The sequence below is a fragment of the Gigantopelta aegis genome, chromosome 7 (genome assembly GCF_016097555.1).
Source record: "Gigantopelta aegis isolate Gae_Host chromosome 7, Gae_host_genome, whole genome shotgun sequence".
NCBI lineage: Eukaryota > Metazoa > Mollusca > Gastropoda > Neomphalida > Peltospiridae > Gigantopelta > Gigantopelta aegis.
In genome coordinates, this window is record NC_054705.1 from 25,011,739 (window position 1) to 25,033,462 (window position 21,724).

The following is a 21,724-nucleotide window of genomic DNA, read 5'->3' on the forward strand; positions in this document are numbered from 1 at the left end:
GTTTTCGAAAATAAAACTGTTCTTATATAACTAACATATTAATATTATCAACAATCGAAGCTGTAACAGGCGTGCATGCAGGGAATTTAGCAAGGGTGGGGTCTAGGCTGTGGCGACAGAACTTTGTGTTTGGGGAGAGGGTCGAGTCATGCTCCTCCGTAGAAAATATTGAGAGAAAAAAAAAGAAAATTTGCTTCAGAAGAAAGATGTTTTGACCCCCAACACCCACCTCCTGCATAGGCGCTTGTGTTATTATGGTGTTAAAAAACGAGAACTTCTAATCGTGATGTTTTTTTTATGTGAGATAAGGAAATGTGGAATAAATAAGTATGTGTTCTTTCTCAATCGTTTTAGGACATGAGTGCACAATCGATGTCACTGACAGCGTTCTGGTACACGGTAAGTGGGAGTGGTAGTTATGATACTACGTAGCCCAGTGGTAAAGCGCTCGCCTGATGCACTGTCAGTCTGTGATAGAGCCTTGTAGACGGGCCCATTGAGATATTTCTCGTTCCAGCCAGTCCACCACGACTAGTATATCAAAGGCCGTAGTATGTGATATCCTGTCTGTGGGATGGTGCATATAAAAATATTACTTGCCACTAATGAAAAAGGTCGACACCTGCACTCATGACAGACGTGCGCTACAACAACTTGTTTTGAAGGTGCATGTTAAACCTATCACCTGACTTGACCTGATCTAATAGAAAAATGTAGCGGGTCTCCTCTTTGAGACTATAACATATAACAATATATAATAATATAAGCACAATTACCAAATGTTTGACATCCAATAGCCGATCATTAAAAATGAATGTGTTCTATTGGTGTCGTTAAACAAAACAAACTTTAACTTTATAATATTATTTGTAATAGAACTTTCAAGATGCGTGTTGATTCTTTAAAAGTTGATTCTTATGTTTTCAAAACATTTCGCCAAATTAATGGATCCAGAGATAACTTTTCTCTTCATACCCCATTGTTTCATATTTTGTGGCAGATAAAACAAAATCTAACTAACAAACAATATGTAATTTTTCAATAATCTAAAAACCCTTAATTTGGTTTCCTAATGTCCGACGTAAAACCATATATATATATATATATAGATATATAGATATAGATATATATATATACATATATATATACATATATACATATATATATACATATATATATACATATATATATATATATATATATATATATATATATATATATATACATATATACATACATACATACATACATACATACATATATATATATATATATATATATATATATATGTGTGTGTGTGTGTGTGTGTGTGTGTGTATATGTATCTGTATCTGTATCTGTATCTGTATCTATATGTATATGTATCTGTATCTGTATCTGTATCTGTATCTATATGTATATGTATCTGTATTTGTATCTGTATCTGTATCTGTATCTATATGTATATGTATATATGTATATATGTACGTACGTAAGTAACACACACACACACACACACACATATATATGCATATGTATGTATGTATGTATGTATGTATATGTATGTATGTATATGTATGTATGTATGTATGTATGTATGTATGTATGTATGTATGTATGTATATGTATGTATGTATGTATGTATAAATATATAAACACCATCGCTGTTGCTAAAAAGTGGCGATCACATACCCCTGCCTACCCCCCCCCCCCCCCCCCCCCCCCGCTTCCTACGCCAGTGTTACTGCACTAAACAAAACTAAAACAAAACAACATCAAACATTAATGTATTTATTCCGTGTACACTGTTGTTTGTGCGCTAAGTGACGTTATGATATGCATTACAATGGAATTAGTTCGCCACTGACCGCTCTGTTGTAGGTATGGCATGATACTCGTCTAATCTGGGACCCAGCAGTCTACGGTGGCATCACGCAACTCGTCCTCAGCCATAACAAGATTTGGAAACCACCACTTATTGTCAAAAACGAGTACGTATCACATCTAATGTCCCTGTATAAGACCGAGTTGAATATTTTGTCTTGTCTTTACTAACTTTGTGACTCAGTGGTACCAATGTATTTGTGTGTTGGGGTGTCGCTAAACATTCATTCATTTATTCATTCATTCATTCAGTATCAATGTTCATACAACATAGTGTGTACTTCCGTCATTCCACCCCCACCCCACCTCCAAATGAATTTTAATTCATATAGTTCGTTCCCAACCTTATATAGCTTGTTTGGTAATAATGCAAATATGAATAAATGTTGTTATCTGGATTTGAACTTTTTTTTTTAATTCCGGCAAAATTCAGCCCCCCCCCCCCCCACACACACACACTACCCTACACACACACACACAATCACACACACACACACACACACACACACACACACACACACACACACACACACACACACACATAAAATGGGAGCCCGTACATATATATATATATATATATATATATATACGATTTTTATGTCAACGAGCTGCCAAAGCGATCCTCCAACCCCCACCCCCAAAAAAAAAGAAGAAAAAAAAGAAGAAAACAACAACAAAAAACAAAAACAACAACCCCCCCCCCAAAAAAAAAAAAAACAATAACAACAAACCCACAAAAAAAACACCGCCCCAAAAACCGGAATCGAACGCCGTTAAATTTTAAAAGGACATTCCTGAGTTTGCTGCATTGTAAGATGTTTCCAAATAATAAAACATTTCTACGATTAAACTTACATATTAAATATATTTTCTTTTTTAGAATATCAGTGTGTGTATATTCAATGTGTTTCTGGTCGTCTTAATATTTGTAAGAAGCCCAAACTGGATTTTGTCTTCAAATAATTTCGTACGTACGAAAAATATAATAAAATGAAATTTAACCTAGTACAATATTAGAACGATCAGAAACACGTTTAATAAACAGCCACTAATATTTTATACAGAAAAATATATTTGATATGTAATGTGATACATGTGATACTCATGAATGCCCCTTTAACTTACACTCAATGACAGGAAATTGTGTCATCATTACTTAGCTTCGTATTCAATTTGTTCTAGATAGTTTATCGTAATTACACTTCATATCCCTTTTTGTATAGGTATATGTGTTCAAATTACATTTTTTTTTTTTTAAATACGATCAGATGCATTAGTAATCATCAGACATATATGAAGAAACGATACAAAGGGAGATAATTTAATCCTGAAATTTTACATAGAGAATAATACATGAGTGGCCATTTATCTCAAAACGAGTTGTTTTAAAATGTATCTAACGAGCGAAAGCGAGTTTGATACGTTTTTAACCAACGAGTTGTGAGATAAATGGTATCTAACGGACACGAATGTATTTTTCTATTTCTTACATATCCTCAAAAACGAGGTATCAAGCAAATTTTAACATCTTTTTCGACTAAAACTAGTATATGTTATATACAGCTGTTGTACTTGTAGCTAATTTACGCGTCACAGACACGTGGTTGTCAGCTTAACTATACGTCACAGTGTATTCTATTTCCACCGTGTTGTTTTTCATTGGATGCATGGCACTGGTGACCTGGCCATCACCTAGGAGCAGCCAGTCATATGACTTGAAATTGTTAACACAAACACGTGTGTAAACAACCCATGTGTTATCAAAAATAACGCATGATGTTCTCACCAACGAGTGTGTAAGAAAAAAAGTAATTACGATTTCTATATTTTCATTAAAACTAAAATACAGTGAACATAATTATGATTTTTCACCGGATATCACTTTTATGTTGTTTTTTTGTAGATCTATATATTTCATTGCTATGTATATAATACTAGTAATTAATTTTTCTATCAGAATGAACAAGATTGGTATGCTATCGGAAGCCGTGGTACCTCTTAGAATTTTCAGCAGCGGCGCTGTTATTTGGATTTCTCCCATCACGATGAACACGGTATGCGAGGTGAATGTCCAGAGTTACCCGTTCGACAGTCAGGAGTGCTTGGTGGAACTCGCTCCGTGGGGATACTCTACGGTAACGTCTAACGTTCAATCCATTACGTTATGTTTTAGTGTGACCGTCCTCTTGTTGACAGGAAGTGGCAATGGATCCCGATAGCAAAGACGACTTTATTAAAACGTCCTTTAGACTTACTTACTTACTTACTTAATCACCTTCGTGCTAAGAAGCACATAAGGCTGTAACCAGAGATCGCCACTGTTGCCTGTCTTTTTCCAGCTTCTCCAGCAGCCCCCAGCTCAGACTGCCCTCTCGGATTTCCTTCTCTACTGTCCTTTAGACTGCCTTGTGCAAAATAAAATATGGTTTTGATGCCACTGTGTGACTTAGAGAATACTCAACGAGCTACGAGGCAATACCGTTTATCTTGCACGAGTTAATTGATGTTGTCCTTCCCGAGCCAAAGGCTCTAGAAGGATAACATCAAATCACGAGTAGCGAGTTGCGTATTCTATTTATTACCCATTGATTATATATATGAAAGATTTTCAAACCATACTGTTATTGAAAACAACTTTGCAAGTTGAGAACAAGAAACAGCGTTGCGTTATAGCTGTGACACACCTATCGCTGATGACTTAAGGTCTCACTACACAGACACATTTCCGGGTGAGAGTTGATTGATCCACTATAGTTCCTAATTGTGACACAAGTTATGGTTCACATATTCACTTGTAGAAAATGGTGAAGAATTAAGCAATATGTGTGTTTAATGGTAAGCCTTCTGGCTGTATTTTGCCCATAATGATATTGTGCATTGACCTTTTGGGACATGGGAGTATAGTGCAAGAGACAGCCGGAGTGAATCAGTTAATGAACCGCCTGTTTGGACTGGTACTACACCCAGATGCGGTTATATAGCAAAACATTGAGACGGAAAGGTTCTCAATGTTAGAGTAAAAATAAATGCTTATATAGTGTATGTTCACAATGGTGTATGTTGTTAGTGCCAACGAGAACCCGTTCTATTGGCAATCTTAATTTGAAGTTGGGCAATTTAACATGGGTTTCAATGGCAGATGACATCTGTGTAGTGAGACCTAAGATAAAAAAAATAGTTATGGTTGTTTGTTGTTGCCTAACAGTTGTGACGTCAAAGCCTATATTTAAGCACTGATTATGACGTCAACACGTATCTAGGGGGAGAAATGTTTATTCTTTCCCTGGGAAAGATCATTTTTCTTTCCCCACTTCTCTCTGCCAAGATACGGATAATTATGTGTCAGTAATACCCTAATTTTCGTTATGGCTCAACTCCTGTTAGGTAGACAAATGGCAGATTAATTTCCTCATCTGGTAAAACAGAATCAATTACCTTTTCAAGGAAACTTCAAACTCAAATCTGATCAGATGTGTATTTAAGTTGTTCAAAAATAAGAGGTCAAATACGAATATTTGGGTATCAAAAATCTTGGTATAACGTTTCAGAATGATGGGCAATGGCATTATTATTATGAACAATTAGTTTAAAATGTTGACCGGTCTCGGTGGTGTCGTGGTTAAGCCATCGGACATAAGGAACTCAACAGCTCAATACGGAATGGGGAGCAGACCGAAAGGTTATGCTCCGTCTGTATAGATCTCTCGTGACTTAGGCATTGTCTTGGTGCATTTAGAATGTCTCCTGTAGAGAGCTTGTATGTTGATGCACATGAACCTTGTTTGGGTGCTAGACGTGCAAAGCGTTCTCTGCACTATGCCACCAAGATTAAATCATTACCAAAACATCCTACACGATTTGGTTTTCGCATTCAGTGTTTTTTATCGCTTTCCAACATTAAAATAACTGACTTTCGAAACTCCTTCATATTTTGTTTTACTACCTTGGTGTATTACACCACATAAAATTGTGTTTGATCTTGCGCATCTGGAGAAAGATCGTACAGATGCTGTTGTATACAAACACTTTTTTTATGTGTCTTCAAGCTTTATGAAATATGAACCTGGGCAGTCCTTTAATTGGGAAGTGCTACGAAAGAGTGTCTTTTTATTGCTTGCCAATAAAGATAGTGTATTATTGTTGGGTGCCCAGCCATGTTGGCATCAGGGGTAATGAAAAGGCAGATTCAGCTGCCAAGTCTGCTTTGGTTTTGCCTCATGCCAGAGTTGGTGTACCTTATACTAATTTTAAACATAACATCAACCAATTTATCTTTTCGACTTGGCAACATGATTTGGACGGTGTGGTTGTGAATAAGCTTCATGCTATCAAGCCAGTCTTTGGAGAGTGGCAGTCCTCCTATAAGCAGTGCAGGAAGGATGAAATAGTCTTGTGTCATGCTCGCATCGGTCATACCTACTTGATCCATTCATTTATTTTGAAGAAACGTCCTCCACCTCAGTGTGAGCACTGTCAGTGTACTCTGACGGTACGCCATTTTTTGGTGTAGTGTCCTTATCTCACAGAAATTCTAAAAGATATATTTGGACAAAGAACTGTGATGGAATCCTTTCGATTCCATCCAGAACTTGTATTACAATTTCTTCGAGATACTGACTTTTATTCTAAATTTTAATATTACCTATCTGTGATATTTGTATTTTTGCACAGTTCTTTATACTGTGTTTTTATTTAACTGTTGAATTTTTATATTGAGGTTGACCATCACTAAGTTTTGCCTTTACCATAGTTTGACACCCGGTAGCCGATGTATTTTTCGTGCTGGGGTGTCGTTAAACATTCATTCATTCATTCATTCAATGACTGATGTAATTTTGTGCTGGGATGTCATTAAACATTCTTAATTCTGTCATCTTTAGTGACAAAGTATCCAGTTCGAAATGTATAAGAAATTAGTCTTGCCATCAGCAATTCATGACTAGAAGGCATTTGTTATTTAGTATTAGAAAGTTAAACGTTCATAACCAATTGAAAAAGGCAATATGGCCCATACATGTGTTCCATATAAACATTTTCTAGAATTTTGATCACGCTCAAATCAAATAATCCATTGTAGACTTAATTTAGATTGCACTGATACACAAGACATAATTGTGATAATCCTTATTGTAGCTGTGACCACTCTTTTAAAGGCACTCTCCACCTTTGTTTCTGTTTTGTACCATTACAGTAGCCCAACCATGTTCTTTTACAGTAGTAGTTTAGATATTAAATCAGTGTTATTTGGAAGGATTATCTGTCAGGGCTCACCCTGTGCATTGCCAATTTAGCCAATTGCTAATTTTTATGGAAAATGGCTACAGAATTTAGTCTTTGGCTAATAAGTATTCCCCAAATTAACCACATTGTAATAAATTTCAAGGAAATATTCTACATTTCTGAAAATTGGCTAAACTAAAAATTGTTTCAGAGTGAGCCCTGTCTGTCCGAACTGAACCTAAAGATAATACAATTTGTACATAGTTCCACCATCTTATCAAAGCATTTACTAGTTTATATGATTATAAATTCAAGTCAGCTTGGGGTCGAGATATTTTTTTATCATTTTATTTGTTCCATATATTTTTATTACATTGCCCATATCCTGTGCTACTTTTACGACATATATTAAATATGATTCCTGACAAACTATCGTTCGGCATCAGTTTGTTTATTTCCGAGTGGGATGGAGCTCATTGATAGAACGCACCGGTCTCTGTGGTGTAGTGCTTATGTACAGGGTTCGCAGCCCGGTACCAGCTCCAACACAGAGGAGATCTTAAGGGATCAATGGGTAGGTGTAAGGCCACTACACCCTCTTCTCTCTCACTAAACAACTAACAACTAACCCACTGTTCTGGACAGACATCCCAGATAGCTGAGGTGTGTGCCCAGGACAGCGTGCTTGAACCTTAATTGGATATAATCACGAAAATCTGTTGAAATGAAATGACGGCAAACAGTGACTTCAATCAAAATCCTTATGCTTAGTGTTAGAAGGTTAACCGCGTTACTGGCCTTTATCTGTGCCATTAAACCCAAATGACACTTTTAAAATAGCATTATTTGTCTGTGCTAATAGCTGGTTATTCTACACGACAAGTTGTATTCATTCCCGTTTTTTCCCCCCAGGATGAAATGGATCTTCTTCCACTAGATGGGTTGGCTGTCAATCCATTGCTGTATGTTCCACAGGGGGAATGGAGCTATGTGTCGTACTCCGTCCTTCTGAACAACATTTCGGATCCAGTGAACACATACCGCACCCTGCAGTTCAGGCTCAAGTTCGAGCGTCGCTGGTTGTTCTACAGCCAGTACCTTCTGCTACCCATCATGATGAACTCCGTGCTGATGATCTCCGTGTTTCTCGTGCCGCTAGACTCCGGGGAGAAGCTGGGATTCTCCTTGACCGTCCTGTTGTCCTACGTGGTTCTCCTCACCATAGTAACAAACAACCTGCCTCCCATCTCTACCAAGACATCAGTACTGCGTAAGAAGTAGTATAATTATTTAAATTATTTTCTTCTTCTTCTGGTGTTTTTTTTTTCAGTCTCATTTACATACACAACCTATGTAGAAAGGATTATTTATATTATACTGTTCATATTAATAACTATGCATATTATTCATATTTATTTTATTTTTATTATTATTATTATTATTATTATTATTATTATTACGTGACATACTAGATTATTTAAAAAAAAACCCAAAACCCCCACCTTTTCTCATTTCAAAACTGGGATTGTGGCAATTTGAATTACATTTTGTGTTCATATCAAGTGAAGACTTCCAGAAAAGTTTTTTTTTTTTTAAATCTTCGGGCAGGCATACTGCTGAATTAATATAATTTTTAAAATGCTCTGTGTAAACATTTCTGTTGTATTTAGCTAGAAATTAATAGTATCAAACTTCACTGTTTTTCAGAGATCTACCTCTCAATCCTGATGATTCTGGGCACAGTTACAACACTGCTAAGTATTTGGGTCTTGACTCTCTACAACAAAGATGAAACACAGCGAATATCGTTCTGTTTACAGAAATTTACAGACTACGTTATTGGACCCATCACTTGCACGTCTTGTCAAAGCAAAATTAGTGTGAGAAATCGTACGCCTAACGATTTAAAACCGCAAGACAATGTTATCAGAATCGATGATAAGAAAAACATGAAGTTTGAATATGAAACTCCGCAAGTAATCCCCCCGTTAAAAAAGGATGCTTGGGCTCCACAAAAAGACAAGACTCTATCGTGCAAACAATTTGCCATTGTCCTCGACATATTCCTCTTCAGAGTGTCTTTGTTTGGCTTGTTTGTTCTTACACTAACTACCATCTTATTCTTTGTAGTTAAAACCTAGGAGCATTTCGCAGCATGCGATGGATTCTTCTGAATTTGTCCATTTAGCGGTATCCAAGTAAATGAATACAGTATTATTTTATATATCTAAATTAGTCGTCCTTTTAGGGCCCCAGAGATGTCATCAGCTAATGTAGACAGATTCCAGGCACTCTAATGTAGACCGATTCCAGGCACTCTCGCCGTTAGGCTCTACGGAATGAATGTTGACATTCGGTGAGGTATTCAAGCGCAGTGTTAAAGGGGCAGACTCTAGTTTTTAAACACTAAAAGTGGACATTTAGTTTGGTTAATTTACAAACCTTTAAATTTTTTGGATACAACAGAGTGAAACAAGAGTCTATGACGTTGACATACCTTTGAAAATAGACTAAAATGCGTCTCCATAAACGTTACTTCTCAGACGCACGTGCTTTTTTTTTTTTTTTTTTTTTAAATATGAAAAATGCATTTTATGATATTAGAAACACCAGGATGACCTGTTTGATTTCAATGATCATAAACGGCTTTAATAGTGAATAATATGCCTTAGTGTTTAAAAACTAGGATCTGTTCCTTTAAGACTTGTTGTTATTGTTATAGGACATTTGCATCAATTTCTATGATTTTACAACTATGAGATACCAACTACAAAAACAATTTATTTTTACTCTATTTTCCAGGACACTCCTCTCTCTCTCTCTCTCTCTCTCTCTCTCTCTCTCTCTCTCTCTCTCTCTCTCTCTCTCTCTCTCTGTGTGCGTGTGCGTGCGTGTGTGTGTGTGTGTGTGTGTGTGTGTGTGTGTGCTTGATGAACTGTTTGGAAAAGAGTGTGGATTTCTGTAGACATTTCACATTATCCACTTATCATATCAAGTTTGATTTTGCAAAGAGTTTATTGAAATATGTGTTTATCATTCAGTTGCTACTTTATTATGGTTGTCCACTTGATATACTATAAGCGATGACCAGGTTAAAGTAGAAAATTAATGTTATTACTGTGGCATTCCCGGGACCCTGTGTTTGTCTTTGTCACGCCACTGTCAGGTAGTCGGGGAGGGGTGTCACTCTTTATCACGCGACTGTCAGGTAGTCGAGGAGGGGTGTCACTCTTTGTCACGCGACTGTCAGGTAGACGGGGTGTCACTCTTTGTCACGCGACTGTCAGGTAGTCAGGGAGGGGTGTCACGCGACTGTCAGGTAGTCGGGGAGTGGTGTCACTCTTTGTCACGCCACTGTCAGGTAGACGGGGAGGGGTGTCACTCTTTGTCACGCGACTGTCAGGTAGTCAGGGAGGGGTGTCACGCGACTGTCAGGTAGTCGGGGAGTGGTGTCACTCTTTGTCACGCCACTGTCAGGTAGTCGGGGAGGGGTGTCACTCTTTGTCACGCGACTGTCAGGTAGACGGGGAGGGGTGTCACTCTTTGTCACGCCACTGTCAGGTAGTCGGGGAGGGGTGTCACTCTTTGTCACGCGACTGTCATGTAGACGGGGAGGGGTGTCACTCAGTTTTTTAAAGTTTGAGATGAAAAGACGTCCGGATTATCTACCGAGGCAGTCATATCTGGTGTATTACGATCAACTTTGGCTTCAGTTCTATTTTGACTATTCAGAACAGTTTTATGCAGCGTTCGAAATAAGCACTTGTACGATTGTCCTGACAAGTGATAATTTGCTCTGACAAGCAAACTGTGCCTCAGTGGTTGTCCAGAACACAATTAAACATTTATAATGCTGTTTTATTTTGAGCAATAAAATACTTTGTCCTTGCATTTGAATAAAATTAAAGCCGCACACACTAGTTCCATCCAGCGAAAATAAATTATAATTTGGTTAATCTACAAACCTGTAACACACTTAGATCACGTTTTTATCAAATGGAGTGAAAAAGCAGGTTTTATATCGATAAATACCATGGGAATCCCCATGTCCCAATTGCTTGAAATAATTGTGAAAGTTTGTATTCTGATGTCACCGGTAGATGTCGCTCGAAGCACAACAATGCCTACGTCACGACAAATTTCACAGACTTGGGGTGCGTTCTTTTCACCTCTCCTGGACATGTTCCAACTGTTCTGTCCTGGTTATATCCCCTCTCCAGATATCGTAAGACTTTGGTTTTAAGGGTTTGTAACGTTTTGTATTGAGATACTTACTTGTCTGAACTTTATTGTTACTGAAAATGTTCACGAACTGTGTAGAAAAATCTCACAAATGAACAACAACAAATCGGATGTTGATTGCGCGAACCGTGCACGAGAAAACAAACCGAACCAAAATGATAACGGTCACGTGGTATACCAACGTCTGTGACATTGAAATGGAAATATCCCGTCTAAAAATAGATTAGACCTTGTCTGCTCGACGGTTTTTTCTCAAACGTGCGTCCGTTTTTCAGAAATACGAAAAATGCATTTTGTGGTAGTACAAACACCAGGATTACCAGGATTACCAAAAAACACTTCAGGTGAATGGAAATGTATATTCTAAATAATAAACGGTAAGTAAAGTGCAATTTTATTTGTGAAAAAATGGGTTTAATAGCGAAAATCAACGCCGTAATGGTTAACAACTAGCCGTAACTAGGGTGTGTCCCTTTAACAGCTTATTTGATCAAGTGAAACTATGGGTGGACAAGTAGATGTCTAGATGTACTTATCTGGTGGACTAGTGAAAAATGACGCTTATATCTTTTACTGTTTTGTGTTAGCATTCATGTTTGCAATTAGAGAACGTGTATGAATGTTTTATGCATCATCAGTCGCGTCATTTAAAAACGGTACCGGCCTCGGTGGTGTGATTAATGTCATCTGACATAAAGTTCGGTACCGGCTCCAACCCAGAGTGAATTTTAACAACTCAATGGATAGGTGTACGACCACTGCACCCTCTTCTCTCTCACTAACCACGAACAACTAACAATTAACCCACTGTCCTGGACAGACAACCCAGATAGCTGAAGTGTGTCCCCAGGACAGCGTGCTTGAACCTTAATCGGATATAAGCACGAAAAGAAGTCGAAATGAAATGAAATTAAAAAAGGTTTAAGCAAAATATTATAGCTGTTCTGAATTTATAGTGAAGACGGACTGTTTTGTTCACCGAATTGTTTAATATGTAAAATATATACGTTTTAAACATACATTGTGGGGTTGTTTTTTGTTGTTGTTTTTTTGTGGGTTTTTTTGTGTGGTTTTTTTTTTCGTTTGCTTTTTTTATTTTAATTGGTTCTGTTCACAATGGCAACATGTTTACAAATGTCAAGATTATGTTGTTGTTGCGTTTTAATTCTAATTTATTTTGTTTTGTTGACAATAGTAACTTCTTTACCAATGTCAAGAACGTTTAGCTGTTATGTTCTCTCTCTTTTTTTTCTTCATCAGAAATGACCCAAGTCTTCTTTTTAATAGTATTTAATTGAGTTTGTTGTGAAATTTAAACCAATGTCACTTGATATACTGGTAGTTTATTTGATCAAATGTATGGGATGTCATTTGTAAACATATTACCTGGCAGCTATCTTGCATAAATATAAGATATATCATCCAACCAATAAATCTATACTTGACTTTTAATTGTTGTTTTTTTGTTGTTTTTCGTTCCAAACAGTGCACCACGACTGGTATATCAAAGGTATGTGCTATCCAGTCTTTGAGATGGTGCATATAAAAGATCCCTTGTTGCTCATGAAAAATGTATCGGGCTTCCTCTACGAAGACTATATATTAAAATTACCAAATGTTTGACATCCAATAACTGATGATTAATAAATCAATGTGCTTTTGTGGAGTCGTTAAACATAACAAACTTTAATAAACGTTTTATAAATTGGTTTCGTCCTGTGGTTGGTAACAATGGGGAAATTCTAATAGGTTCATGTTTCGTCCTATTCGTACCTATAAATGATGTTGCACATCACTAGATACAGTTGATTTTTCTCATCACACACTTTGATAAATTATTCACAAAGAAATCAGTGGTTTGGCATTAATATAGCAGTAACTGTTCCCCTGGCCTTAGACCAGTCATTACTGTTGAATGGTAACCACTTGTTCCTTTGTTTTCGGTAACAATATATCCTGATGTTGGATAACGATGTACAGCAATAATGGGGAGTCACCTTTTTCGACGTATTTGTGTAGCCTACAGTGTACGATTGGGATGGTGAAAGGCGGTGTACCATCATTAAAATGTTGATCAATTGAACGCATGCAAAATCTACAAGCTAAAATACTAATTGGGGTGGTCGTATGAGATGGGGAGGTGGAGGGGGGGGGGGGGGGGGGGAGGGACTAAAAATTGGTATTGTATGTATTTATGTAGGTGGCAATTTATACAGCCACAACTATATGTTGGTTGGTTTTGTTTAACGATACCACTAGAACACATTCATTCATTAATAATCGTTTTTTGGATGTCAAACTTTTGGTAATTCTGACATGTGAACTTGGAAGAAACCCGCTACAATTTTTCATTACTAGCAAACTATTTTTGTATGCACTTCCCCACAGACATGACAGCACATACCACGGCCCTTGATATAGCACTTGGGACAGGCGGGAGGGGGGATTTCGTCAGAGAATGGGTCCACAATTGGATTTAATCCTCCGACCCAAGCACTTCGAGCAAGCGCTCTTCCGACTGAGTTAGATCCCGTCCCCAGCTATATGTATGTAGCCTTTGGATAATTATATACTTAGTCAAAAAAGTTAGCAATAGACCGGAAACTGCGACATTGCGGAAACACATCCGGCCAAAGGTCAATGCTGTCTAGAAATGGCTTGATTACGTTGAAAGTACGTAGCCGGTGACTTTAAAATAGATTGTTCTGTAAATAAGAAATATATTTTGGTGAAATACTTGCGGTATGTCATTTGAATTTTGTAAACATATATGAATAAAATGTGATAAACGTTTGTCTTCACCAGAATATTTACAAATTTATTGATTTGTGAATCAAGGTTGGAGGTTTGATTTCGTTTGTCACGTGGTGTTGATCATTTACTAAGAGCCCTTACAGACGCGTGTGAAGGGGTGGATTTTGGGGGTCGACCACCTCCCACACCTTGCTCAAGCATATTTTTGTCTTTTTTTTTCCAATATATTTTCCAGGGGAGTATGTCTCGACCCCTCTATAAACTTCGCTTGCCACAGTATAGACCCCTCCCCTCCTACAATTCCTGCACACGCGCCTGCCTTAATGTTTTCGTCATATGACACCTACATACAATACATCTTTCTAGCTTCAGTATGACATTCGTCAATGGAGCTGTTATCATGGGAGTAAGCTGGAGGGGGGAGGGGGCAGGTCGGACAAACCCACACTACCCGCTGAGGCTTACAGTGGTAATATTTATCTATTCATATACATGTGTCCAGGAAAAATGAAGACAAAATGGTTCGCTAGGTTATGAAAATTGTCAGTAGCGTGTGTGAGCACATTGTGTATTGACAGTGGTACAATGTCGCCTCAAACACTGAACGTGACCGATGTGGTGGTGGTAGCGTCATGGCTTGGGCAGGAATGCATGACATCGGACAAAACAACCTCATTTTCATAATTCACGGGAATCTGAATGCTCAACGTTACAGTGGCGAAATCATCACACCAGTTGTCATTCCGTTCATGTAGCAGCATCCAGGCGTTCTGTGTCAACAGGACAATTCAGCCAGACTAATGACCTGCACTTCTTCACAGGAACAATAGCGATGCACTAAACTCTTTCAGGTAGTACTAAACGAAATAACTTCCCACCCGCATATTGACAACGTCCACAACCTTAAACATGCTTTAACTCATGAATGGATCTCTATCACTATTCCAGAGATCCACCGTCTCATCATAAACATGAGCCGACGTTCTACCGTTGTCAACATGCAATGCCCAAGGTGCTCAGACACTTTACTAAAACATTTCAGATGTTTGTGTATGGACCCCCAAGCACCATATCACGACGTGACAGTCACACGTTTCATTTTGTATTGAAAATCTCCTGTTACTTATACTGACAAATGACGCCTCTATTAAATACAGTATATAATGCAAAAATCTAGACAGACGTCGATTTTAATATTCTGCATAGAACAGAGTTTGTGGTAGGTAAAATGATTAAAACTGACTCAATGCATGTTATATGACATGGTTATTGTATATGGTATAAATCGATTATAAGATTGTATAGATAGTTTATTATTATTCTACGAAATGTAGCACATTCATAACTTTAAATTGACACGCGCGAGCACACGCACACACACTTTCAGTAGGCACAAACATGTTTATTTTAATCACTATCTAACCTAAAAATATTTTTTAAAAAGCCCCAAAGAAACAACAAAACAAAAAAACATTTTGTCTCATTTTTTATTCATTTCAACTTATTTTCGTGCTTATATCCAATTAAGGTCCAAACTAGCTGTCCTGGGCACACACCTCAGCTATCTGAGCTGTTTGTCCAGGACAGTGGGTTAGTTGTTAGTTGGTTAGTGAAAGAGAAGAGGGTGTAGTAGCCTTACACCTACCCATTGAGCCCTTAAGAACTCGGGTTGGAGCCGGTACCGGGCTGCGAACCCTGTACCTACCAGCCTGTAGTCTGATGGCGTATGATACAAGTCAAGTGTAAGGCATCGCATATGCTGAAATTGCTGATACGAAAGCAGTGAACCGGTGTAGCTGCCATTTAATGAAACGCCGGTAAACAAGTTTAGCTATGCATGAACCGTCGGCCAATTCTCTCGTCACAACAGTTCAAGTACATGGAACATTGCAGCGATTTGTGTATTGCTTTATTACCTGCTATTATTGGTAAACACTTGAACATACTAGCAAAGTGATGCCAGTTGTTCTGACATATGTCAAGTAGTTTTGTCTCATTTTGACGAATACTTACGTTTATGCAGAAGTCGGACATGCTTAAGGCAGAGGTTTTGTGGCTGTTACTTTCGTGTGTGTTGCTTCAGACAGGTATGTCACAATAATATGGTACAAAATTGTATAAAGTTTAGGTACTAAACGACCAAGGTGCGAAATGACCAGTATCAATGCTCTCTTTGTCAATTTTACTGTTGTAAACTACCGTGGAAGTATCTGAGCTACAATACATTGGGTGGGGAAGCTGTAATAACAATTCGGGAATAGTAATATAGGGTCTTCTCCGGCTAGACTAAAAGTATTCTTCTGAACTAAAACGGATACAGGTTTTTGTTTTTTTGTTTTGTTTTTTTGTTTTGTATTTTTCAGAGGGGCAACTACAACCTTCCATCGCTGGATATGATCCAATTACTGTCTTTACTCCCTATCAAAAAAAGCACCAATGCTAATTGGGTTTTTTGGGTGGAATTGTTTTCATTTATACTTATTTTCGTGCTTCTGTGCAATTAAGGTTCAAGCACGCTGTCATGGGCACACACTTCAGCTTTCTAGACTGTCAGCCCAGGACAGTGGGTTATGGTTAGTGAGAGAGAAGTTGGTGTAGTGAACTTACACCTACCCACGTAGTCGTATATTCACTCTGTGTGAGAGCCGGTACCGGTAGACGAACCCAATACCTACCAGCCTTATGTTCGATGGCTTAACCACTACACCACCGATGCCGGTGAGATAACTGTTTTTTGTTTGTTTTATTTGTTTGATTGTTGTTTTTTGTTGGTCTTTTTTCTTTTCTTTTTTTCTTTTTCTTCTTTTTTTGTTTTGTTTTGTTATTAAAACAAAATCAATGACGATATTTAAACCTCTTTTTGAGGAGCATACATTATATGGAGACTGTTCATTCGTCATTACAGGGGTGTGGTGCCAATATTCCACAGATGAAATGGCAGTGCGCTCTGCCATCCTCGCTGGGTACGAGATCGATGTACGTCCATCCACAAAAACAATAGTTAATGCCACAATGGTGATGATATCTTTGAACAAACTTGTGAGTAAAATGTAAGAATATAATAATATATATACCTCTCAAAACCGGACCCTCATAAACCGGAATTCTCCAAAACCCGGACATTTTTCACTTTTCTTTTTTAAAACTCAGTACAAAAATAAATTAACCTTTTTAAACCGGATACCTCTTAAAACCGGACATTTTACTTGGTCCCGAGGGTGTCCGGTTTAGAGGGGTTTCACTATATATATATATATATATATATATATATATATATATATATATATATATATATATATTCTCTGATCCATCCCCACCGTTGGCTATTTCTCATTCCAGCCAGTGCACCAATGGAATGAATGAAATGGAATGAATGAATATTTAACGACACCCTAGCACGAAAAATACATCGGCTATTTGGTGTCAAACTATGGTAATGCAAACAAATAAAGTGATGATCAACATCAGTATAAAAATTCAAGATTTAAATAAAAACACAGTGTAAAGAACTGTGCAGAAAATACAAATATCATAGATAGATACTGACCTTTACTCAAAATTTCAATTGTATCTCGAAGAAAACAAGGGGATTTGTGCTGTATTGGCCATTCTCAAAGAGAATGTTACACCCCTACACCACGGTGAGGTTACAGCAAACGCAGGGGCCAGTGCACCATGACTGGTATATTAAATGTTGTGGTATGTGCTACCCTGTCTGTGGGAGGGTGCATATAAAATATCCCTTGCTACTATTGACACACAATAGCCGATGATTAAAAAATCAATGTGCTCTTGTGGTATTATTAAATAAAACAAAATTTTATAACAGCAATTTCGATATGACGACAAATGTTAAAAGTGACCCAGGGACGAATATATATATATATATATATATATATATATATATATATATATATATATATATATATATATATTTGGTCGATTATCATACAGAAAAAAAAAGAGTATGATCCTGATATGACCTAGATACATATTTAATATGATAATTTAGGTATATTTCACTTTGAATGTTTACTTGTTGAAGCACCTACAAAATTACTCTTCCTAGCATGTGCATCTTTAACACACTGGACAACTCCGAGTAACACTCTCTTGTGTTTTGTAGGACATCAGCACGCAGATCCTGTCACTGACGGCTATCTGGTATACGGTGAGTTAGTCGGTCACTTTCTTCCATGTCACTAACGGCTATCTGGTATACGGTGAGTCAGTCTGTCACTTTCTTCCATGTCACTGACGGCTATCTGGTATACGGTGAGTCAGTCTGTCACATTCTTCCATGTCACTGACGGCAGTCTGGTATACGATGAGTCAGTCTGTTCCATATCACTGACGGCTATCTGGTATACGGTGAGTCAGCCTGTCACTTTCTTCCATGTCACTGACGGCTATCTGGTATACGGTGAGTCAGTCTGTCACATTCTTCCATGTCACTGACGGCTATCTGGTATACGGTGAGTCAGTCTGCCACTTTCTTCCATGTCACTGACGGCTATCTGGTATACGGTGAGTCAGCCTGTCACTTTCTTCCATGTCACTGACGGCTATCTGGTATACGTTGAGTCAGTCTGTCACATTCTTCCATGTCACTGACGGCTATCTGGTATACGGTGAGTCAGTCTGTCACTTTCTTCCATGTCACTAACGGATCTGGTATACGTTGAGTCAGTCTGCCACTTTCTTCCATGTCACTAACGGATCTGGTATACGTTGAGTCAGCCTGTCACTTTCTTCCATGTCACTAACGGATCTGGTATACGTTGAGTCAGTCTGCCACTTTCTTCCATGTCACTGACGGCTATCTGGTATACGGTGAGTCAGTCTGTCACTTTCTTCCATGTCACTGACAGTTATCTGGTATACGGTGAGTCAGCCTGTCACTTTCTTCCATGTCACTGACGGCTATCTGGTATACGGTGAGTCAGTCTGCCACTTTCTTCCATGTCACTGACGGCTATCTGGTATACGGTGAGTCAGTCTGTCACATTCTTCCATGTCACTGACGGCTATCTGGTATACGGTGAGTCAGTCTGTCACATTCTTCCATGTCACTGACGGCTATCTGGTATACGATGAGTCAGTCTGTTCCATATTACTGACGGCTATCTGGTATACGGTGACTCAGCCTGTCACTTTCTTCCATGTCACTGACGGCTATCTGGTATACGGTGAGTCAGTCTGTCACGTTCTTCCGTGTCACTGACGGCTATCTGGTATACGGTGAGTCATTATTTACATTTATTTATTTATTTAAACTTATTTTCGTGCTTATATCCAATTAAGGTTCAAGCACGGTGTCCTGGGCACACACTTCAGCTATATGGGATGTCTGTCCAGGACAGTGGGTTAGTTGTTAGTTGTTAGTGGTAAAGTGAGAGAAAAAGAGGGTGTAGTGGTCTTACACCTACTCATTAAGTCGTTAAAACTCGCTTTGGGTGAGAGCCGGTAGCGGGCTGCGAACCCAGTACCTACCAGCCTTATGTTCCGATGGCTTAACCACAACATCAACGAGGCCGGTCCTAGTAGTTTTGTATTAGATACGGCTCCTTCTTTATCATCATTTTTTTTTCTTCTTTTTTTGATTCTCCAGTCTATGAATGAACAATCATTTTGTAATTTAATACTCTTGGTGTTATAGAACTGGTTTGACAGTCGTCTGCAATGGGATCCAAACAACTACAGTTACATCGAAGAAATCATTCTCAGCCACAAAAAGATCTGGAAGCCGTCCCTCATCGTAAAAAACGAGTACGTGCCATATTAGTGTAGGGACATAATATTTAATTCCGTGGGACTTGAATGTTCATTTTTGGAACCATCCATGATTGTAATTGTTATAGTGTGTAAATCACACAAAAATATGGTTCCATTTTTTTTCTAGTGAAGGTCAAGGTAATTTTGACGTTGTTCGAGGTCAGTACCCAAAATCGACTTAAAGCATCGATGTGAAAGGTGCTTTTTCTTTACAACATGGCCATGTAGTATATCAATGGATAGCTTGTTGCGAGTATTGTACAAATAAGTCATTATTATGTATGAATATGGTATACAGGGTCATAAAACATGTTATCAGCTATTTCTAATTAAGTATATACAAGATGGCGCATATCTCTTAATCTCTTAGCAAACTTACTTGCGCCTTAGTCAATGTCCACATTGCATACACTAGCAGAAAGGTTTTGAGTTACACTGAACAGACGCTCTTTGACAAACACTAAATACCCCTTTTTAACTTTGTGGTGAATTTTACCAAATTTGACATAACATCTAGTACCGGTAGATATAGCATAACACACACACACACACACACACACACACACACACAAACACACATGCATCTGTGAGATTTTTAAAAACTGACATTGAACGGCGAGGTCAATCCTTAGAAAACTGTATTCCAGTTTATGCTTTAATGAATAAATAAATGCATGAATGGATGGGTGGATGGTTGGATGGATGAATACATCGTCAGTTGGATGTTAAACAAAGCTAAGTACAAAGTTAAGTAGATGAGTATAGTGAGTTTTAATACGTAGCCAGGGGGTAAAATGCTCGCTTGATACTTTATGTTCGCCTAATGCTTGATGCGCGGTCCGTCTAGGATCGATCCCTGTCGGTGGGCCTATTGGGCTATTTGTCGTTATAGTCAGGACACCATGACTGGTATATTAAAGGCCGTGGTATGTGCTACCTGTCTGTGGGATGGTGCATATAAAAGATCCAATGCTACTAATGGAAAAATGTAGTGGGTTTCATCATTAAGACTATATGTCAGAATTACCAAATGGTTGACATCCAACAGCCAATGATTAATAAATCCATGTGCTCTAGTGGTGTTGTTAAACAAACAAACTGTAACTGTATATTTTAATACATTAGTTTAATAAGTACCAACGGATATTAATCTATGTAAGTTTTATGATTGATTTAAAAAGTTGTTGTTTTGTTGTTGTTGTTGTTTTTTGTTTTTTTTTAACTGGGGGAGGGGTTCGATAATTACAGAATCCAAGCGTCTGGTTTGATCGACAACACTGAAGGGCGAGCTCGAGTGTTCTTCGATGGGTTCGTGCTGTGGTCGTTACCCATCACCATGAACACGATGTGCGATATCGACGTTCAGAACTACCCGTTCGACACCCAGAGTTGTACGGTACAGCTCAGTGGGTGGGGATATTCAACGGTCAGTCATGGTGCTTTTGTGGGTCTCTAAAATTAAGGCCAAACAGAATAATATACATGTATGTGGTTCTGATTACATAAGCCAGAAAAAATAGAATAAGTATGTAGACTCAATTTTAAAAAACATTGTTACTATTTATTATTTTTTTATTATTTTAATTTTATTTTTTGAAGCAAATTATTTAGGGTAGGTAGGCATTGTATTTTTTTATTTTTTTTAAAGACTGAACTATTTTATTATTAAGATATATGTAGAAAGAGAGCAAACTGAACGTAATTTAATTCTCAGTTGAATATTGTGCAAAAGTTAAACAAAACAAAACTGCATGTTGCTGATATAAATTTAGATTCGATCGGTCGGCAATTTTTTTTTCTTTGAAAACGTTAGGGTAGCACGGTTTTTCTTGGGACGGTAGGAAAATCGGAACCACAACTAATATTTTGT

The 21,724-nt window shown here is 37.8% G+C and overlaps 1 protein-coding gene across 1 annotated transcript; it reads left to right on the forward strand.

The window, feature by feature from the left end:
* The first annotated feature begins 1,815 nt into the window (after positions 1-1,815).
* Positions 1,816-21,310, forward strand: LOC121377991 (acetylcholine receptor subunit beta-type unc-29-like). The gene is given in 8 exon segments (XM_041506088.1): positions 1,816-1,970; positions 3,821-3,998; positions 7,996-8,353; positions 8,791-8,973; positions 16,985-17,055; positions 18,206-18,250; positions 19,739-19,848; positions 21,103-21,310. Coding segments are annotated over 8 exon segments (1,308 nt in total).
* The last annotated feature ends 414 nt before the right edge of the window (positions 21,311-21,724 follow it).